This window comes from Cebus imitator, unplaced genomic scaffold, assembly GCF_001604975.1.
Source record: "Cebus imitator isolate Cc_AM_T3 unplaced genomic scaffold, Cebus_imitator-1.0 Scaffold625, whole genome shotgun sequence".
Taxonomy (NCBI): Eukaryota; Metazoa; Chordata; class Mammalia; order Primates; family Cebidae; genus Cebus; species Cebus imitator.
The window spans coordinates 761663-781843 of NW_016107940.1; the positions used below are offsets into that span (position 1 = coordinate 761663).

The window sequence follows — 20181 nt, forward strand, 5'->3', positions numbered from 1 at the left end:
TCCTCTCTCTCTCTCTCTCTCTCTCTCTCTCTCTCTCTCTCTGTCTCTTCAAAATCATTATTTGGTGGACTGATGAGAATATGGACTTTAGAATCAAATGAAATACTCCCTACATCTTGGCTGTGTCTTTCACAAATGGTCCCACATCAGGCAAAGGAAGGGAGAGGCGTGGGAGGGACTGAGGTGTGGAGACATTTGACCCATCTAAAGGGAGCAGGCTTTGAGCAGATCCAGACACCTGCTGCCTGAGAGAGGGTAGCACAGTGTACCCAGATCAGCTAATTCTTCCAGAGAAGCTAGAGATCCAGATTTTCCTGTGAAATCTCCCAATTTTCCAACATTGGCAACTAACCCATTTATTTTGTGCAGGCTCAAAGCATTGTGCCCACCAGTGCATCTGGCCTTTGGCCACCAGGGCTACCCGCCACAGTCACGCAGGTGCTCCTAGGACAAGGACTCCAGGCCCAGGGCCAGGGACGGCTGAACTCTGCTCTGGCCCTGCGACTTGCTGAGCCACGACAGCTCATATGGAAGGATGAGTAAGAACCTGCAGTGTTTAGACAAGCATTCTTTGATTACATAATCCCAGGAAGTGAAGAGAAGAAGGCTCAGTTACCTTGCATCAGAAGCAAAGAAGAATTCCACGGCCTTGTCACCTACAGCATGCAGGCAGGCGGAGCTGTCCAGCCTCTTCATCCGTGTCTTACAGATATTCTTCACATTCTCCAGAGTGCCTAGCAAGTGGAGGAATGAGTTGCAAATCCCACTGGGATATTTTGTTTGCATAACATGCAGCAGGGAACCAATTTCCCCTCTGAATATATGTGGGAGAAATTTATAATTTTTAGCTTTGGCTGCGTCAGCCAAATCCTGTAAAAGATCCCCAAATAGCACAGTACGACTGCAAAAGCATTTAAATGGCTACAGTGTGAGAGGAATGCAAACAAAAACAAACCAAAGAAGCACTCAAATCAAGGCACAGTTGCCATTATACAACGGCACTTTTGTCTATGTTTGACAATATACAAAATCATGATACATTCATGTCCATAATAAAAAGCTTAAAAAAATAACGGAGCCAAGTCTCAGTTGCACGAAAACCTTTTAGACCTGGAGCTGTGCGCCCGTTGGGTCTGGCTCAGAGTGGGACATCCTTGCCTCGGAGGGGAGCTGACCGTGCCAGAGCAGCTGCTGAGTCCTGCGACGCCGGGCAGCAGCTGCGCTGTTCCAGTCCTTCTTGAGAAACTTACACGTCCTGTATAAGATGGGGATCTGTTCTGTAGAGAGCTTGTATTTGCTGCGGACTCCGATGAGCAGGGGGCTGCCTCTCCTGTAGGGAGGAGGCATCCAGTTACCCATCGCCTTTGACGCCCAGGGCTGGGTGTCTGCTCAGCAACTGAGGTGGGATTCCCAAATCTAGCCCTTTCCCAGGGATGGAGGATCCTGTTTAGGTCCCACAGGATGGATGTCTGGAGCACAGGACCAAATGGCCACGTCCTGAGTCCCAGGACCCTGACTTGGCATCACTCACCTACCCAGTAAGCCTGGTAACGTTTCCCACCCCTGCCCTCCCAGGCCAGGCCTTCTCCAGTACAGTTGAGTCTCCACACATGACCAACCCACATGGTTAGACGGCAGAGGCTGAGTGTTCAGCAGTGGAGGAGGTGCTGGTGGGGCGCAGGTGCACTTGGGGTCTCCACCCACCCTCGGCGGCAGCACATCTCTACAACGATAGGGCTCTGCACCCACCATCTGCCCAAAGACCCCCTGTTGTTCCTTCCCTTCCCCTAGCCCAGTTCTCTGGCATTAGTGGGCACTAGACTGATTGACTTTTGTATATTCTCTACTTTGTAGGTGACATATGGCAATTCCCTGGGTAGTTTTTGTCTCTGCCTGAGTGACACCCCGTGGATGAAGTTTAGAATCTTCACCCTGTACCAGGTAGACTTCATCATAAAGGGGACAGTGATTGTCACAAGCAAAATCTTGGGAAGTCTACAGCTGGCTAAGGTGAAGGGCCCTCACTCAGGCCTCCTTTCCAGGGTCTCTGTTTCAGCCACTGGAGACCGGCTCTCTGAGTACCTCGGCAGGGAATCTTCAGGAAAGAGCCTTTAGGATATTTCCTTCTATTTACAACTTCTAGTGGTGAATGTGATTAAGATCTCATGATTTTAATCACATCTTGCCTCCAGAATCTGATCCTTTGCTCATTCTTATAAATTACAGTGTGCAAATAAAATTTACCATAGGTGTGCACAGAAATAAGCGTCTCACTCTGGTAATGCATGCGTTCTAAACCTGCAGTTCTTAGAACCCAGGCAGGTAAAATTGTAGTAGTTAATAAAGGATGTGTGCCATTCTGCCTCTGCACATTAATTTATTAATAAGAAGAAAACACAGACGAACACTGTAATAAGACAATTTAAGAGAGCTGTTTCAAACACATGAATTAGAATACAACTGGGTGACATTTTACCTTAAGCAATTTCTTGCTAGATCAATGAAACTAATTAAGTACTTGTTCATCAGCTTGAATCCAGCCCACATATATCCATGGTCTGTTAGCCTGACTCATTGCAGTTCCTAAATTTTTCTTCAACAATAACAGACCTTGCTTTCCAGTCATGTTGTCCTGTTTGGATCCCACTTATGACTTCTCAAAGCAGGGGACAAAGCCTGGGGCTTTGAGGAAGGTGCTATGAACACCTTGAATATTTCAATCATTTATTGTGTAAAGCAAATCTGAGACGCAGTTCTGGGTCCAGTGGGGACCTAGCACAAACAGTTTATAATAATGGCAGTGAGAAAGTACATGGTTATCTAATTTTCTTGGCAAATGACTCCCCCAAATTTTATTGCTGTAGATTGAGCTCTGCGGTTTCTCTAGACCTTGAGACGTATAATTCTCCCAAGACAACCTAAAGATTGTCCTGGAGGTTATAGAGCCCTCAGTTATAAGCAATTTTAAAAAATAAAGCTTTATTGCTTCTTCACGCTGCTTTCTTCTGAGCTCATTTAAAACAGTAACATCATGATAAAATTAGATTTTAAAAAGGGCTTCTTAATTTGATAGGAACCAACTGGTATTTTATAATTCTATGAACTGAAGGAATTAAATTCCAAATGGCAAATTAGTTCCAGTCTTAGAAAAGATTTTAAAAATCATGATAAATTCCTGCTATTTCCTGCCGAGATACTATGACAGTCTGGGAGAGATAGCCTCACCCTCTCTGGCCCAGTCTCTCAAAGACACAGATTCATTCTAGATGTCTCCCCTGAAGCTTCAGAATGAAGCCTGCAGCCCGCAGGGCACTGAGGCCATATGGAGCCGGCCTTGTCTGCTTCTCCACTCCCTGCAGCCTTTGAGGCCCAAGAGCAGTGTCCACACCACCTTGCTCACCACTGGCTCCCATGCCTGGCACACAGCAGGTGTCAGTAAGCACACACTGAGCCTGGATGCCTCCGTCCCACCAATGCCCTTGCACGATACCCCCACCTTGCCAACAGGGATCCTGGGAGGTCCCACTACCTCTGGACCCCTTGCCTTTGCTCATGCTGGCTCCTCCCCACTGCCTGCCTGCCCCAGGCAGCCTCCTGCTTAGGGCTACCCACCACTGCCCCTCTGCCAGGTAAGGTGATGTCCTGTGCTGGGGCCCGGCATAGGGCATCACCATCCTCTGCCCTTCTGCACATCTGTTTAGCCCTTCAAGGCAGGGACCAGGTCAGATGTCACTAAGTCCTTAGGGCCCAGCACACAGTAAGTGCACGGCACATATTTGTTACATGGTTAGATGGATGGATGGATGGATGGGTGGGTGGATGGATGGATGATCACCCATTTGAATATAAAGAGGATGGTACTTAATCTCCTTCTATAAATCCGCACAGCACTGGGGGCCCACCATAATAGAGGGACACATGGGCTGAACCAGGCCTCTAAGTTGATTTCTGGGATGCTCCTTTGTGAAGGTGAAGCTTCAGCTCTGAGCCTTCAAGGCCTCTTCTGTACTGAATTCAAATCAGTATTCACTTTGCTTCCTAGTTTTGTGTTCATAATTTTGCATGCTTTTTCTTAAAGGGGGGCCCCGTATTGTACAGGCTTCAAGCCCCACAAAACCTGGATCTGCCCCATCTGTACAAGTTTACTTATAACTGGAATTTGTTGCCTACCTCTGAAAATCTGGAGATTTCAAATAAAAATCCAACTTTCTGGTTTCTTTTTTAAAAAATTCAGAAGTGTAGCACCACCGGCCATAGAGATAGTGGGGTGCAGTCCCCCGGGCTGAGCCACAGTTGTCCTTTAGATACCAGTGTGCCAGAGGCCCTATCTCTCCCTTCTCTCTCCAGCTATGTGATTTTCTTTTCTTTTCTTGTTTTCTTTTTTTTTTTTTTGAGATGGAGTCTTGCTGTTACCAGGCTGGAGTGCAGTGGTGCGATCTCAGCTCACTGCAACCTCCCACTCCCTGGTTCAAGCAATTCTCCTGCCTCAGCCTCCCAAGTACCTGGGATTACAAGCACGTGCCACCATGCCCAGCTAATTTTTGTATTTTTAGTAGAGACTGGGCTTCACCATGTTGGCCAGGATGGTCTCGATCTCCTGACCACATGATCTGCCCACCTTGGCCTCCAAAAATTCTGGGATTACAGGCTTGAGCCACCGCCCCCAGCCACTATTTTATTTCTTTCTTATGGTAAATGCCAGTGTGCTTTGCCTTACCGTGTGGCAACAGCTTCTCCTGGGTAGTGGATGCTCTTGAAAACCAACGCGAATGCACCTTCCTGAAAACACATAAACAGTGAGAGTCAACTCATTCCATCAGCCATGCTGCTGCTGCCTGGCCACACCCCAGATGGGTCTCCCTGGGCCCCTCTTCCTGGTGGGAGGTCCTGGGGTCCCTCAGGGAGCTGAGTGCAGGAACAGTGCATTTGGGGTAATGTCATGAGGGAAAGCAAAACAGACGGTGTCACAGGAAGTACCACAGACCAAAATGTGTGAATTCCACAGTGAGCAATGTGCAGCACGCTTGCCCAGGCCCACAGGGAGCCTGGCGGGGTGCCGGCTGGGTGGACAGGGGCAGTAAGAGACACAGGAAATGATAGCTGGGACCAGGCTGCCCTGCCCTGCTCAGGGACCGCACCTACTCAGCAAGCCCCTGTGAACTGCACTTTAGCTCAACATGTGGTTGGTTTGTGGAAAGCCAGAACTAGAATCCAGTTCCAACACAAGACTCCAGATGCTTTTTCTACTTAAATTCTTGGTGCAAAATTCTCCCCTAGGTCTTGCCTGTATTAATTTACCACAACCCTAGCCAAGCTCAGTTATATATAAACAGCTGCAAATCTGAATTTCGACATGCCATCCTCCAAGTGTGGGAGCTGCGGGCAGCCCCAGGCCTGTGTGGTCAGCATGTCGGGTCTAGGTTGCCAACTCAGCTGCAAGGCCAGAGAAACCTGAGTTGGCATCCCCAGGCCTCAGCAGGGCTTTCAAACTGCCCCAAACCAGGGGGCTTCAGGCAGACCCTGCTGCTTTTGTCAACAACAACAACAAAAAAAACGCTGCTCACTCTCTGCCAAAAAGAGCCCTGTACTCTCCCAGACAGGAAAAGTCTTAAGTTTAAGTGTCATTATGAGAGAGGTATTTCTAAAATTTCAAAATAAAAATGGAAAAGAAAAAACAGCATGCTATAATACCTAACTGGCTCAATGTACATTACCCAGTGCATTAAGTGTGGGATAAGCTGTTATTTATAAACACATCCTCTAAATGATGGACCTCCAAAAACAGGAGTTAGAGGACAAAAAGGGTTTCAATAGTAGACTTACTTTTTAAATCAGACCCTGAAAACACCTGCTCAAGAATAATATATTTTAAACCACAAGGTGGTGCCTGCCAGATGTTCTGGGCTCCAGGCCAGTGTCCAGGCTGCCATGGCCCTGGAGGAGCTACTGGGTGGCATTGCCGCCTGGGAGGATGGGCTCTGAGAGGCCTGGAGCCCTCTCCTCCTCCCTTGCCCCACATGGGCCTGTGTCTGCTGTACCTCCTACTCAGTGTGGGGGCCTCCCCTTGGACAATACCCCCAGTGTGTGCTCCCTTCTCAGGGACTTCAGATCCCTGGGCTCTGTCCTCTGGGATGTCACCGATCTCTCTCCTTCTCTCCCTCTTTTGGGCCATTCTGTTCCACATACAGACATGCTCTGATAGGGCTATCACAAAAACAGGCTGGGTATGGTGGCTCATGCCTGTAATCCCAGCACTTGGGAGGCCAAGGCAGGTGGATCACTTGAGGTTAGGAGTTCGAAACCAGTCTGGTCAACATGGTGAAACCATGTCTCTACTAAAAATACAAAAATTAGCTGGGCATGGTGGTGCATGCCTGTACTCCCAGCTACTTGGGAGGCTGAGGCAGGAGAATTGCTTGAACCTGGGAGGCAGAAGTTACACTAAGTCAAGATTGCACCACTGCACTCCAGCCTGTGTGACAGAGTGAGATTCTGTCCGTCTCAAAAACAAAAATAAGAACAACAACAACAAAAAAAAACGCAAAATGACATCCTCCCTTGGTACCACAGCCCTCTCCTGCACACCACCACCAAGTTCATGTGTACGTTGTAAGAAGTCATAGACTCTAATGCCACTCACAATTTTAGAAGTGTCAGAATGAAGCAGGGCACTTTCTATTTGATGTTGATGAACCAAACCACAGAATGTCTTCCAGGTCTACAAGAGTGTAATATCTTAAGACCAGACACTGTAAATGAGCTGTCTTTTATCCTCAGGACTGTGTGCAAGTTTGTCTAATAAGGGCTTACAAAAAATAAAGGATTCCTTGCCATTTGCTGCCTGAAAAAAATGTTTTTAAAGAAAAAATGAAGGAATGAGTTAGACAGATGGGATTTGTAACTCACCAACTGCTGAATGACTCTCTCGACCAATGTTGAAAACGTAATGTCCTCAGTTTCTCTGTTGTCGAACACATATTTAATCAGCTTGGCAATGGTCTCTGTATCTGTTTCTGACTCAAACTCGTAGCCTTTGCTTTCCTGAAATATGCAGTCGACATAGTGTGAGAGAGTGGTCATTGTGCAACGCCTGCTTGGCCAGCTCCCTCTCCTCCCTGATGATCTGTGCTTGGAGTGACTTAAGTCAAGAACAAGGAAAACTGGGAAGAGACAAAAAATGTTTGCCAGCATCACACAGCCAAACACCTCTGAGTCATTCCAGGATGCCCTGAGATCATCCCACCTCAGAAGCTCGCCCTTGCCACTAATCTAGACATTGCAAAATAACAGCAGTCAAAATGATAAAATACGTTGAGTCAAATCCACCCACATCCCAACCATCACCACAAAGCCTTTCAAATTTTAGACACTGTCTGACTTCCCACCCCAACTCCGAGGCTGTGTTATATAATGCAGACACTTTAATAAAACTAAGTTCCTGTTAGTTTGATTCTGGGAATCTGCAGCGCCCCTTGAGATAAACACTAATGCCCTGATATCTCCTCAAACAAGATCTGCAGGGCCTGGCTCAGCCAAGGCAGAAGTTTCTGCTTAACATGGTGACGTGGCTGAGTGTGGGTCTCAGTTCCCACGCTGGTTTCCGTGAGGAAATGAGCTGGTTGGAAAGTTTCCGGGGAGACCAATACCATGGAACTGAGACATTACCTAGGGGAAGCATCTTACCAGAAATTTCCTCAGATCTTTGTAATTTGTGATGATCCCATTATGGATGACAACAAATTCTGAAAGAAAAGTTAAGAGAGAAATGCTATTGAGAAGGAAGTTCAAGTCAGATGCGAAGAGAGATGATTTCAAGGCTTGAGAACTCTCTGCAAACTCCAGGCCCATAAAGACTTAAGTGCACTTTGTTTGCAGTGATTAGCACTGATATCTACTGGTAGCTACTACAATGGAAACAGGGATTAGCACTGATGTCTAGACTGCAGCAGCTACTACAATGTGAATCCTAGGAAATACACATCCCTCTTTCAGTGACCAGCAACCACCAGCCTGACCATGCAGAGAGCTCTCCCCTGTGTGCTACTGTAATATCAAACAGGTTTTGGGGTTCATGTCCAGTGGGGATGATGAACCCTTCATTCCAGAAATGATTCCAGGCATTCCCAACTGACTTTAGGCATTCCCAACTGACAGTCCAACCACATGCTTTGTTTGATCCACACTGTGTTGTAAAAATATTTGTGGGGTTTTTGAGACAAGAGTCTTGCTCTGTTGCCCAGGTTGGAGTGCAGTAGCGTGATCTCAGCTCACTGCAACCTCCACCTCCTGGGTTCAAGTGATTCTCCTGCCTCAGCCTCCTAAGTAGCTGAGACTACAGGTACCCGCCACCACACCCAGGTAATTTTTGTATTTTCAGTAGAGATGGGGTTTCACCATATTGGCTAGGCTCGTCTCGAACTCCTGACCTTGTGATATGCCTGCCTTGGCCTCCCAAAGTGCTGGGATTACAGGCATGAGCCACCACACTTGGCCCAATATTTGAGTTTTTAAAATTCTGAGTGTTCACTTTAAAATCTTGGTTTTCTTAGGGGAAAAATCCCAGAAGTTCTGGCATCCCTAGGCTCAGCCACATTCCTGCACAGCAGGATCTGCTGGCTGCAGCTTCTCCCACCTCCCCCAGGCCTGCCACACATCCTGCTCATGTGGGCGGCTTCCTGTACAGGTGGCACCCCGCTGACCCTGGGGTGCAGTGAGGGATGTGTCTGCCTCCACCCCACTGCATTTTCTCAATGAATAGCGTGTGCATGAGTGCCTTAAGGGAAAGGTCCAAGGCCAGCCTGAGAATTTTTCTGGCCAAGTAGCCCCCCTTCCCTCAGCTCCTAGAGGACAGAAAGATTCCCTATTGCCCTTGAGGTTCAATAATTCCACCAGGAGGTATCTAGATGTTGGATGCACTTCATAAATATTGACAATTATTTTTTTCAAAGCATCACTGTGAAGTCTTATTTATTATTATTATTCTGAGACAGTCTCGCTCTGTCACCCAGGCTAGAGTGCAGTGATGTGATCTCGGCTCACCACAACCGCTGCCTCTCTGGGTTCAAGTGATGCTCCTGCCTCAGCCTCCTGAGTAGCTGGGATTTCAGGTGCGTGCTACAATGCCTGGCTATTTTTTGCATTTTTTAAGTAGAGACAGGGTTTCCACGTGTTGGTTAGGCTGGTCTCGAACTCTTGACCTCAGGAGACCCCCCCCCCACGCCGCCTCCGTCTCCCAAAGTGCTGGGATTGTAGACATGAGCCATTGCTCCCCACCTACTGACTATTTTTGATCCCTTCTTGGGATCTCCAATTCAAGTTTTCCTTCAGTTGAGCAAAGATTTCTCCTACAGCATCTTTTAAAACCTTTTCTACTATCCTTTTTCTTTATTCTCACCATGGTTTCCTCTACTAAAAGAAAAATCATATTATTTGTTTTGTGAGCTTACACCCAAAAATGGGAGGGCTTGAATAAGAAAAGCCCGGTTTCAACAGACATGCTGACCACTTCTGTGCACGCTTCTCTGTGCTCTGATTGCTTCTTGTGCACACCAGTTACCCATATGTTGGATCCGTATTAACTGGCTCCCCTTCCCCATTTTTTTCATATCTAGGGTGATACAGTTTCTTTACACTATCCTCTTATCTCTTAATTCTGTCACATTTTCTTTTATCTCTCTATGATCCTATCATTAACTTGTTTTCTAGAATCCATGTTGTCTGTGCAAAATCTTTGTGTAATATCCTTGTGCAGTGTAGTTGCTGGGTGTTCAGACTTCCTTCAAAGCATGCTCTTCAGCTATCACTGCTGAGCTGTTCATGAAATTTTATGAATCTTTGCTTATTGCCCTGTTCTTTTGAATTACTCATCCTGAGTCATGGCTAGAGTGTCCAAGTTTGGGTGTGGGTGGGTCTTCTTGGAGCCTCCCTGCTTTGGGGACATAGTCAGAATCATTGTCTGCACTGAAGTGGGGGGTTTTCTGATAAGGTTCATTTTGTCACTTGGGAGAGCAGGAGGCTGTGGCTGAGGTGGCAACATCTCAGGGCACATGGTCTAGGTGCAGTGTTTTCTCAGCCAGCATGACTACTCCAGGGACCAGCTTCTGCATCTGACCTGGGCTCTGGCCAGATGTACATTCTAGGTCCTCAGCACCATGGGATCTGCTGTCCTCCTCCTGGATACAGGGTATGTGCTTCAGTCATGTAATGCCCTGTGGTTCAAGGCATGGGCCAGACCCAAGGAACTGGCACCAGCAAAAACCTCACTCCCTCAAGACTCAGACACATGGATATATGAGTAGCCCTGACTACTGTGCTACTACCAAGCTACTCTGCTGTGCAGGGTGGGTGGAGCTCTCCTTTCATTCTCTGGGGGACGCCTTCCCTTCCAAATTGGGCAGGGTGAGCTGGTGAAGCCCTATAGAATGCTTTGGAGAGAAGCTGCACCACCGTACTTTCTGTTGGTGGTGGGGGTACCTGCTCATCCCCCCGTTACATCTGCAGTGAGCAGGGGACACCAAGCAGGGTGGTGCTGGGCTCCCGTGGCCTGACTTCCACAAGGATTAACTGCAGTGGGACTTGTCAAGTGTCAAGGCTTAGTGCCTCCTAGTAAGCCCCCAGTAACTGCTCTGATGTATTTGGTCCTATCTAACATTAGGCTTGGCAAGAACTTACACTATGCCAGAGGATGTCTTGGGGCGAGGGGTCTGGCTGACTCCAGAAATCACTCTCTTTGCTATACACCCTTCCCTGGCATGTCCAGGTTGGGGGCATCAGGGGCTTAAGACCAGTGCAGGCCTCACCCTGGAAGGCCCAGATTATATCCTAGACTCCTGCCTGCCCTTGAAGGCCTGGGAGGAGACAGGGATTACATCCTCTCTCCCACTGCTCCATGCCCACTGCATCCCACTGCAGGAGGCCCAGCGCCCTGGGGGCTGACCACAGACCTCTGAGAGCTGCCACCAGGAGCTGCAGACCTACCAGTCTTTCCCCCATGAGAGGGGACAAGGGTGTCATTTAAAAGAATCGTTCATGGAGAGCTGTCCTGGGGATCCAGGCAAGTGACACGGACCTGTGAGCTGACCTGAGGAGGTGACCGGGAGAACAGAAGAGACTGAAACCCACTGAGGACAGCAGTCACAGCAACCTTGGCCTGTTGCCAATCTGTGGAGCTCCGAGGCACCATCAGCTCAGTGTTTCCAGATCCTCCAGTTTTTCAAGGGATGCCAGGAGTCTGGAATTTCATGCACCGTGATTCTCAATTTTTAAAAACATGAAGCAAGCTGAGCTGGGGGCTCTCCACTTGGGAAGAGCCCTTGGGCTTCTGGCTGCAGCCCCTACTTCTCCAAACCTTAAGTCCCTGGCTGCAAAGGTCTCCTGCTGGGGCCCATGGTGCTTCAGACACCAACCAAGACCAGTACAGCCCCTGCCCTCACCTGGACCACTCTGCGGGGAAGAGGTTGGTTTAGCTGCATGAGGACAGAACCCATCCTTCCCTGAAGGGCACAGCCTTGGGGAACATTTCCATCTCTTGGGGAGGAACAGTGCCCAGGCCCCTTAGTCCCTCACGCGGCCTCATCCCACTCATGGGCTGGGTTCCATGGAGCCAGCAGCTCTCCTGGTTTTAAGTGCCATCATTTTCCTGCGCATTCTCGGGAGACCAGCACCACTCTGGGACCAGGCTGCCTGCCTCCTGAGGCCACCAGCAGAGCTCTGGAATATGGGACATCTGCATTCTCTTGGGAAGGTGAAGCAGGCTGAGCAGTCAGTTACAGGAGGGCGTGGAACTTGCTCTGGTAGGGATTGGCCCTGACACAGCTCAGGGTGAGGTGGAACCATGGGGACGGGGAAGCATGCCACGTACCGTTGCCTTTGTCCGAGCGCTGGGGGTGGCTGTTGACAGCACTGGGGACCCCGTGGGTGGCCCAGCGAGTGTGGGCAATGCCGAAGTGTGTTTCAAACTCCACTTTTAAGTCCATGCTGTCTTGTTCTAAATGAAAGGAAAATCAGTTTGCTGCACTTTAACAACAATCCTTGACCTGGGACTGTGAAGTCGACCTGATGTCGTCACACCGAGTCACATTACCCACCAGGTAGGTGCTCTTCCTGGTGTTGCACCCCGGACTCCTGGGGTGAGGTATGACAGGTCCCACCACGGGAGTCTGGGCTGGCCCACAAACCACCTGTGCTGAGGATTATTTACTACTTCTCTGTAATTTAGCTCACTTCTTCACAGAAATAAACTTATTTTAAAAAGAAAATGATTATATCCCTACTACAAATAGAAAAGCAGTATCATTTGCCAGAATAATTAAAATAACTACTGCATGTAACTATTAACACTTAAAAAAAATTATCTGGACCGGCGTGGTAGCTGACGCCTGTTAGTTATCCCAGCACTTTGGGAGGCTGAGGCAGGCAGATCATGAGGTCAGGAGATCGAGACCATCCTGGCTATCATGGGGAAACCCCGTCTCTACTAAAAATACAAAAAATAAGCTGGGCATGGTGGCAGGTACCTGTAATCCCAGCTACTCAGGAGGCTGAGGCAGGAGAATCACTTGAACCTGGGAGGCGGAGGTTGCAGTAAGCCAAGATCGCACCACTGCACTCAAGCCTGCACAACAGAGTGAGACTCCGTCTCAAAAAAAAAAAAAAAAAAAAAAATTACCCATGTGCTGCTACCACCTAAAATAAACCATCCCACACCCTGTAAAGCACAGTTTTACAGCATGGGCTTAACACTTCTTCTGTTTATCTGAACTGGGACAAGTGAAGACTTTTGGTCTCCCATACTTTTGGAATACAATCCTATAAAGAGGCTCGTGCTGCACTCGCTCCTCCGACTCAGAGGTCTTCCACTTACTGTAAAGTTCTTCATCCAGAGCTTTAACTTTGCCCCTTTTCTTGACCAGCTGAATGTGTCTCTCTTTGACTTCATGATTGTTCCCATCGATTGCCACACCTGTGATGTAGATATTTTTTGTTATTTTGGGACTTAAGCTTTGTCTCACATACCTGGCACAGGTGCTCTGCAGGGTCAGGGCTGCACGCCCCGGGCTGTCTGTTAATGGTAGGTTGGAGAGCTGTACAGTTTTCAGGAAATTTACTTTGAAAGAAGAGGCTGTGACCGTGGCCATGCTTAACAAGTAGGGAAGCTCCTGCCTCCTCCTGGGCTACAGCTGCCTCCTGCCCAGGTGAGCTTCAGGACACTTCCCCACAGCAGGCGCTACCAGGCCCTGGCTGATGGAAATGGCCCAGGCCAGGGATTTACCCCAAGGGCTCTCTGCATTGTGATGTTGTTGCCAGTATCTCCACTGCATTAGTGTTCCTCCCATCAGACTTGCCTCCGTTAAGAGTTGACAGGGATCTAAAATCATCTGGCTCCCCTTCTCTCCTCAGTCTGCGTAATTACACAGGGTTAACAGATTAAATGTCCACCTCTGTTGTGAATGGAGGCCTGAACTCTGAGACAGCCACTCAGTGGAGTATTGTGTAGCCACTGAGAAAGCTACTTAGAAGGAGTTCAGGATCATAGAAATGCTAAGTGAAAAGAGAAGAATGTAAAATTACAAAACTGCATAATTATAATTAGGTAAAACAAAAAATGTCGATGTATAACCCCTCTACCCTCCTCCGCCGCAGACCATCCCAACAGACAACAGCAACCAGAGGAGGGACTCAAAGACTGACAGGGGTCCTTTTTTAATGAAGCCACCTCACTGAGGTAGGGCTGACATACACAAAGCTGTGCATAATGTCTACAACCTGATGGGCTTGGAGTCAAGGACACCCCCATGAAACCACCACCGCAGGCTACACCATAAACCTATCACCTTTCAGAGCCTCCTCCTGCCCTCTTTATGTATTGTGTGTGATAGGAGGACTTAACATAAGCTCTTGGCTGGGCTCGCTGGCTAACACCTACGATCTCAGTGCTTTGGGAGGCAGAGGCAGGAGGATTGTTTGAGGCCATGCTGGGCAACATAGTGAGACCTCATCTCTACAAAAAATAAAAAATCAGCTGGGTGAGGTGGTGTGTGCCTGTAGTCCCAGCTGCTGAGGAGGCTGAGGATGGCGTGAGGTCACGAGTTTCAGGCTGCAGTGAGCCAATTTCTTGGAACTGCACTCCAGCCTGAGCAACAAAAAAATAAAAAATCTACCCTTTTGGCAAATTTGTATGTGCACAATACAGTGTTGTTACGGTCAGGCATCGCGCTACAGAGCAGCTGTTCAGGACTTACTCATGCTGCATGGCTGCAGCCTTGTACCCTCTCTGCTTCCTGATGGGGGAACTTTTGAGGAAGGGGCTTGTCTGTTTTTTTTTTTTTTTAACCTTGTTTCTTCTTTCTATTTTTCTATAGGTTTCAAATTTCTTTACTGGACAGTGTTATTTTTATATTGAAAAGAAACATAAAGAAGTAGCAGAAAAAGGCGCAGGTTGTAAATCCCCTACAGAGGAGATGGGTGAGGGCAGAGCAGGGGAGCTCCGTCCCCAGAAACAAGGCAGGTGGCCGCAGACCCACCTGCCGAGTCGTAGCCTCTGTACTCCAGTCGCTGCAGGCCCTTGATGAGGGTTTCAAAGATCTCCTTCCTTGTCCGGGGGACTCTATAGTTCATGTAGGCAAAGATTCCTGTTCAAAGAGAAAAAAAATGGAGCATTAATAAAATACTCAGTTCCTGTTTGGAAGAAAACGCTTCTGGGGATGCACCAAGGTGGCATCACAAAGGGCTCCCAAGTGCTTGTGGCCCTGCCCGGGCACAGCTGAAGAATGGTGCACCCTTTCTTCCCCCGTGACAAAAAACATCCAGAAAGCCTGTGTCACGTCTTAGGCTGGCAGTTCCACCGCTGAGAACTTAACCTGTGCTGTATTTGCAGGAGGCAGCTTTTACTGTGGCAATGTCCATACTAGCAAAGGCCTGCAATGAAACTCAACTACCTTAGGACATCCAGAAGTCCCCACCTCCATGTACTCCATGATTTGCAGAGCACACATGTAGGAACGCCATAGGAAGTGACAGCAGCCCCTGGGACAGCTGGGACAGGTGCTGGGGTCTTTGCTTCCACGGGCCCCCACCATACGACAGGAGTTTGACCTTAAATAAACACTACTTTTACAACAGCAAGAATAAAACCGTCTCATGCCCCTTGGCCCCTGCAGAATCCTTTTGTTGAAGGATTTCAACATATTTTCAAAATAATATTTTTCCAAATAGGAAGTTAGCTGTTGTGTTGGTTCTGCCTTCCAGAGTCCTCCACTCCCAGTTTGTTATAAGGGATCCATGATTTCCTCTCTCCTGCCCTGCACACACCCCATCCCATCATCCCTCTGTCCTTTCATCCTCTCTCCCACCGCTTAGGAAAACCTCTCCACCTCAAAGCTCAGCTCCAGTCCCCGCCCCGGGTACAGCATGGGAGAAGATTTATTTTCCCACCTCAGTGCTCTCACATCATGGGACATCCACAGTCCCCACCAAGGGCAGGCTGGTGCTTCTATCTTTGTATTCCTCAGTGTGTGTGCACCCAGTCCTGTTCAATAAATGTTATGTGGAACAGAATAAGTGACGAGTGTGTATCCATATCCAAGGAGGGAAGCAATAGTATGGATCATAGAAACGTCACCGGGTTTCAGGCACATTCACAGTAACTGTCCTAGTTGGCTTGGGCTTCTGTATTAAAATATCACAGACACCTGGGTAATAAGCCACAGAAATTTATTCTCACAGTTCTGGAGGCTATAAATTCCAAGATCAAGGTGCCAGTAGATTCAGTGTCCGGTGAGGGCCCGTTCCTCACAGACAGCGACTTCTCATTCCAACCTCATATGGTGGACGGGGCAGGGTCTCTCTGGAGTTTTTAAATAAGGGCACACTCATCCCATTGGTGAGGCCCCTGTCCCCATGACCTAATCACTTCCCAAAGACCCACCTCCTAAGAACATCACCTTGCAGGTGAGGATTTCAACAGATGAATGACGGGGGAACACAAACTCTCAGACCACAACAGCAACTCGCCTTACTGAGAACTCCCTGTGGATCAGGCACTGGGCTACCAGTTCCCACAGAGTCAGCCTATGCTCGAAACAGCCTCCGAGGGTAGTCCATGGCCCTTCTCTTACCTTGTGGACCACAGCCTGGGGAGCCTGTGACTCATCCAGAGGCAGAGTGGAACCAAGAAGCCCCAACTCAGGACTTCAGCACTCCCACCCACTGGCCAGCGCCCCGGGATGAATGCCGCCGGGGTTACAAGAAGGTTTATCTTCCCAACTACATTCTGCTGGGATGAGAGAAAGGTCTGACCAGGATTGAAATTTTTCCAGAGGTGAACCCCAGAGAGGACACGCAGATAATGGAGGGCTGACCGTCATTACGCAAGAAACTACCTGGAACTTCTCTGGTCATTGAGGAGATCAGATTCATGTCAATATGCCACATCTGAATAAATGATTAAACTTCAGTGAAATGAATACTATATTCCTAAACAGTGAGCAAGGTCCCATCATATAAAGTTAATAAAATTAATCTATAAACAGTCAAAAATAGGCAATAAAATTAAATAGTACTATAAATTATACTTAACATTTTTTAACTTTTTAATTTTAAAAAAATCTATTTCTTTTTACTGTATGGCATATGCATATACTTAACATTCTTACTGTAACCTACTGTATACAGGATATGTTTGCACATATGTATTAAGGTAGGGGATTTATATATAAAAATATGTACACTGTGCTTTCTAAGCAGTTACAGGCGTTTTCTTTTAAAATCAGCCAAGGGCAATTTTCTCAGTAGGCTATTTTTATCCTCCTTGCTGTCTTTAGGTCAGGTGAGAGGAGCTGAATGTAAGAACTGTGTGTGCAGTTCAGGCCCTTCTCTGGCGGGGCTGAAGTGAACCAGTGAGGGCCGCCGCAGGGCTGCTGCTAAGTATTTATGGTTCCAGAAGCTCACACGATAGCCCCTAAACATCTGGGCATGGAGGTACTTTTGTCACTTTATTTTTTAAAAAGATAGTTATTTTTTTATATGGTTTGGCTGTGTCCCCACCCAAATCTCATCTTGAATTGCAGCTCCCACAGTTCCCACGTGTTATAGGAGGGATCTGTTAGGAGGTAAATGAATCATGGGGGCAGATCTTTCCTGTGCTATTCTCATGGTGGTGAATAAGTCTCAGAGGTCTGATGGTTATATAAAGGGGAGCTTCCCTGCACAAACTCTTGTCTTGTCTGCCGCCATGTGAGATGTGCCTTTCACCTTCCGCCATGACTGTGAGGCCTCCCCAGCCATGTGGAACTATAAGTCCCTTAAACCTCTTTCTTTTGTAAATTGCCCAGTCTTGGGTATCTCTTTATATCAGCAGCATGAAAATGGACTAATATAGGTCCAGGTGTGGCAGCTCATGCCTGTAATCCCAGCACTTTGGGAGGCCAAGGGGGGCAGATCACCTGAGGTCGAGAGTCGGAGACCAGCCTGACCAACATGATGAAACCCTGTCTCTACTAAAAGTACAAAGTTAGCTGGGAGTCGTGGCGGGTGCCTGTAATCCCAGCTACTCGGGAGGCTGCAGCAGGAGAATAATTTGAACACGGGAAGTAGAGGTTGCGTTAAGCCAAGAGCAAGCCATTGCACTCCAGCCTGGGCAACAAGAGCAAAACTCAGTCTCAAAATAAATAAATAAATAAATAAATAAGAAAATGGACTAATATATCTTTTAATGTCAATGTTTAAAAATTTTGGCCGGGCACAGTGGATCACACCTGTAATCCCATCACTTTGGGAGGCCAAGGTAGGTGGACCATGAGGTCAAGAGATTGAGATCATCCTGGCCAACATGATGAAACCCCATCTCTACTGAAAATACAAAAATTAGCTGGGTGTGGTGGTGTGTGCCTATAGTCCCAGCTACTTGGGAAGCTGAGGCAGGAGAATGGCTTGAACCCAGGAGGCAGAGGTTACAGTGAGCCAAGATCTCACCTCTGCCCTCCAGCCTAATGACAGAGTGAAACTCTGTATCACAAAAAAAAAAAATTAAGAGCTTTTTGAGATAAAAGTTTTGAGATGCTATGTACCATAGCATCCTCCCATCTAAAGCATGTGATTCAGTGGTTTATTGTATTTAGAGTTGTAAATCATCACTACTGATGTTTAGGTGAAACTTTTTTCTTTTTGAGACAGGGTCTCGCTCTGTTGCCTAGCCTGGAGTGCAGTGGTGTGATCTCGGCTCACTGTAACCTCAAACTCCTGGGCCCAAGCTATCCCTCCTGCCTTCGCCTCCCAAAGTGCTGGGATTCCAGGTATAAGCCACAGTGTCCAGCCTAGGTGAAACTTTTCATAACATTAATTTTTCCCTGCACAGACCAGAAAGTTCCCTGTGGGGACATGGTCAAATTCTGGTCAATGTAAAGACCACAGAGCCATGGGAGACAGTTAAGCGAAAGAGGGAACAACTCAATAAAATCTTTGTTGGAGTCTTTTACACTAAACTTTCCTGGCATCCTGGGCTGGGAATGTTCTAGAATTATACCTGTACCTCCCTAAGGGAAGCAGACAGGCAAAGGTCCAGAAATGTACCCATCACCAACTCTGAAAAGGTTTTGTGTCTGAATGGTGTTCCCAAATGCTCCAGGAATCAGCTCTGCAACTCTCCCCTGCAGCTCCCTCTCTTCCCAGCCATGCTTCACTCCTGCATACACATCAGGCACGAACTTTCGGCACACTCAGCTAGACGATTCTCACTTTCAGAGTCACGACAGCTTCCTGGGCAGCAGCGGGGATGTAAGCAGTCCTTGTCCTCAAGACCACCAGTGTGTTTGCACTCAGCCGGGAGGCCCGGTGGCCACTCAGGCACAGCGTGGGAGCTGACTGCAGTGAGAAAAGCTGCCAAGGAGTGGTTTTCATCATCCTTGCGCAAGAACGCATAAATCTCATTTTCACCGTGTGAGCCCTCTTGCGTAGTGACATCTCAGTAATTTCTTTCATGAAGGAAGCTCTGTTTCTTTCCTTTTGCAGCTCATCCTCTTGGCTGGATTCTCCCTGAGCTCTACTGCACTGAAGTGAATAAAGCAGTATTCACACTGTGCTCTTATTATTTAAAAATAAAACACAATAAAATGAAGCTCCTTTCCCAGGAATTTCTCCTGCTATTTATGTCAGAATTCCCTTTTGGAACCCTTTCCATCCATAAATAAAATCAACAATGAGAATCTGCTTTTTCAAACCTATGAGGTTGGTAAAGATCAAACAGTTTGACAGTAAGTGAGAGTTTAAATTCACATACCCTCTTTGGAAGGCAATTTGGCAATCTCTCAAAATTAAAAATGTACACATCTGTGGACCAGAGCTGTTGGGCTTCTAGGAAGGTACCCAGCGGACGTCTTTGCAGAGATGAATGCACACACGTATGAGGATAGCTGTTTAGGGCCTTTGTGGTTGCCAAAGATGAGCAACAGCCCGATATCTGGCAGGGGTAGGCAAGGGACAGCGCAGCCACACAGCAGGGCCTTGTGCAGGCAGCCCTCGACAGAGCAAGGGAAAGCTGTGCATTCTCTTGGAAGGCAATCTGAATCTCCAAGCTGTGTCAAGGGAAAAAGAAGCTTGCAGAACATAAGTAAATTACACAAGGGCTGGGGGAGGAGTACGGAACATTTCTAGACGGGCACCACGACCAGAGGGCAGTCAGTGGTAGCCTCTGAGGTTATTGGACATCGAGCAGAAACTTCCTTTCCACCGCATGTGTCCTGTTTATATGGTTAAGACATTTCTCCATGTGCCAGTATAATATGTGACCATGTGCCACTATGTGAATTAGGTGGTGGTGTGTACATGATCCTTATCTAGATACTAGATAATGTCTAAATAAGCAAAGACTTCATTCTATCCATGGGGCGATGTCTTAGCCAAGCCCTGAGGGTTGACATGGACCAACTGTTTGGACAGTGGGGTACATGACACAGACCTGCCTGGTTCACCCTGATTTCCTGTGGCAGCTGTGTTCTGGTGAGGGGGACCTGACAGCTTTCGGGGACAGGAGGAGTGATCCTGTGGCACCTGGGACCTCCAGCCAAGCCAGACCTCTGTCTGGTTCTGCTTTCCACTGGTGCTCTAACCCTCCTGGCATATCCAGAGCACCAGGGCCACAACGGCCCTTCCCTCTGCAGGGGATGCCAGCCATGCCCTGGCCATGCC

At 47.9% G+C, this 20181-nt stretch overlaps 1 protein-coding gene across 1 annotated transcript in view; it reads right to left on the reverse strand.

Annotated features, from left to right (window-relative positions):
* GFPT2 (glutamine-fructose-6-phosphate transaminase 2) overlaps positions 1-20181 on the reverse strand; it is a 47733-nt gene that overhangs the window by 18871 nt on the left and 8681 nt on the right. Inside the window, exons 2-9 of the mRNA XM_017517296.1 lie at positions 14523-14630; positions 12863-12961; positions 11861-11986; positions 7684-7742; positions 6907-7041; positions 4718-4779; positions 1251-1330; positions 617-734 (exon numbers count right to left, since the gene is read on the reverse strand). Of these exons, the coding sequence (XP_017372785.1) occupies positions 617-734; positions 1251-1330; positions 4718-4779; positions 6907-7041; positions 7684-7742; positions 11861-11986; positions 12863-12961; positions 14523-14630 (787 nt within the window). The remainder of the gene's footprint in view (positions 1-616; positions 735-1250; positions 1331-4717; positions 4780-6906; positions 7042-7683; positions 7743-11860; positions 11987-12862; positions 12962-14522; positions 14631-20181) is intronic.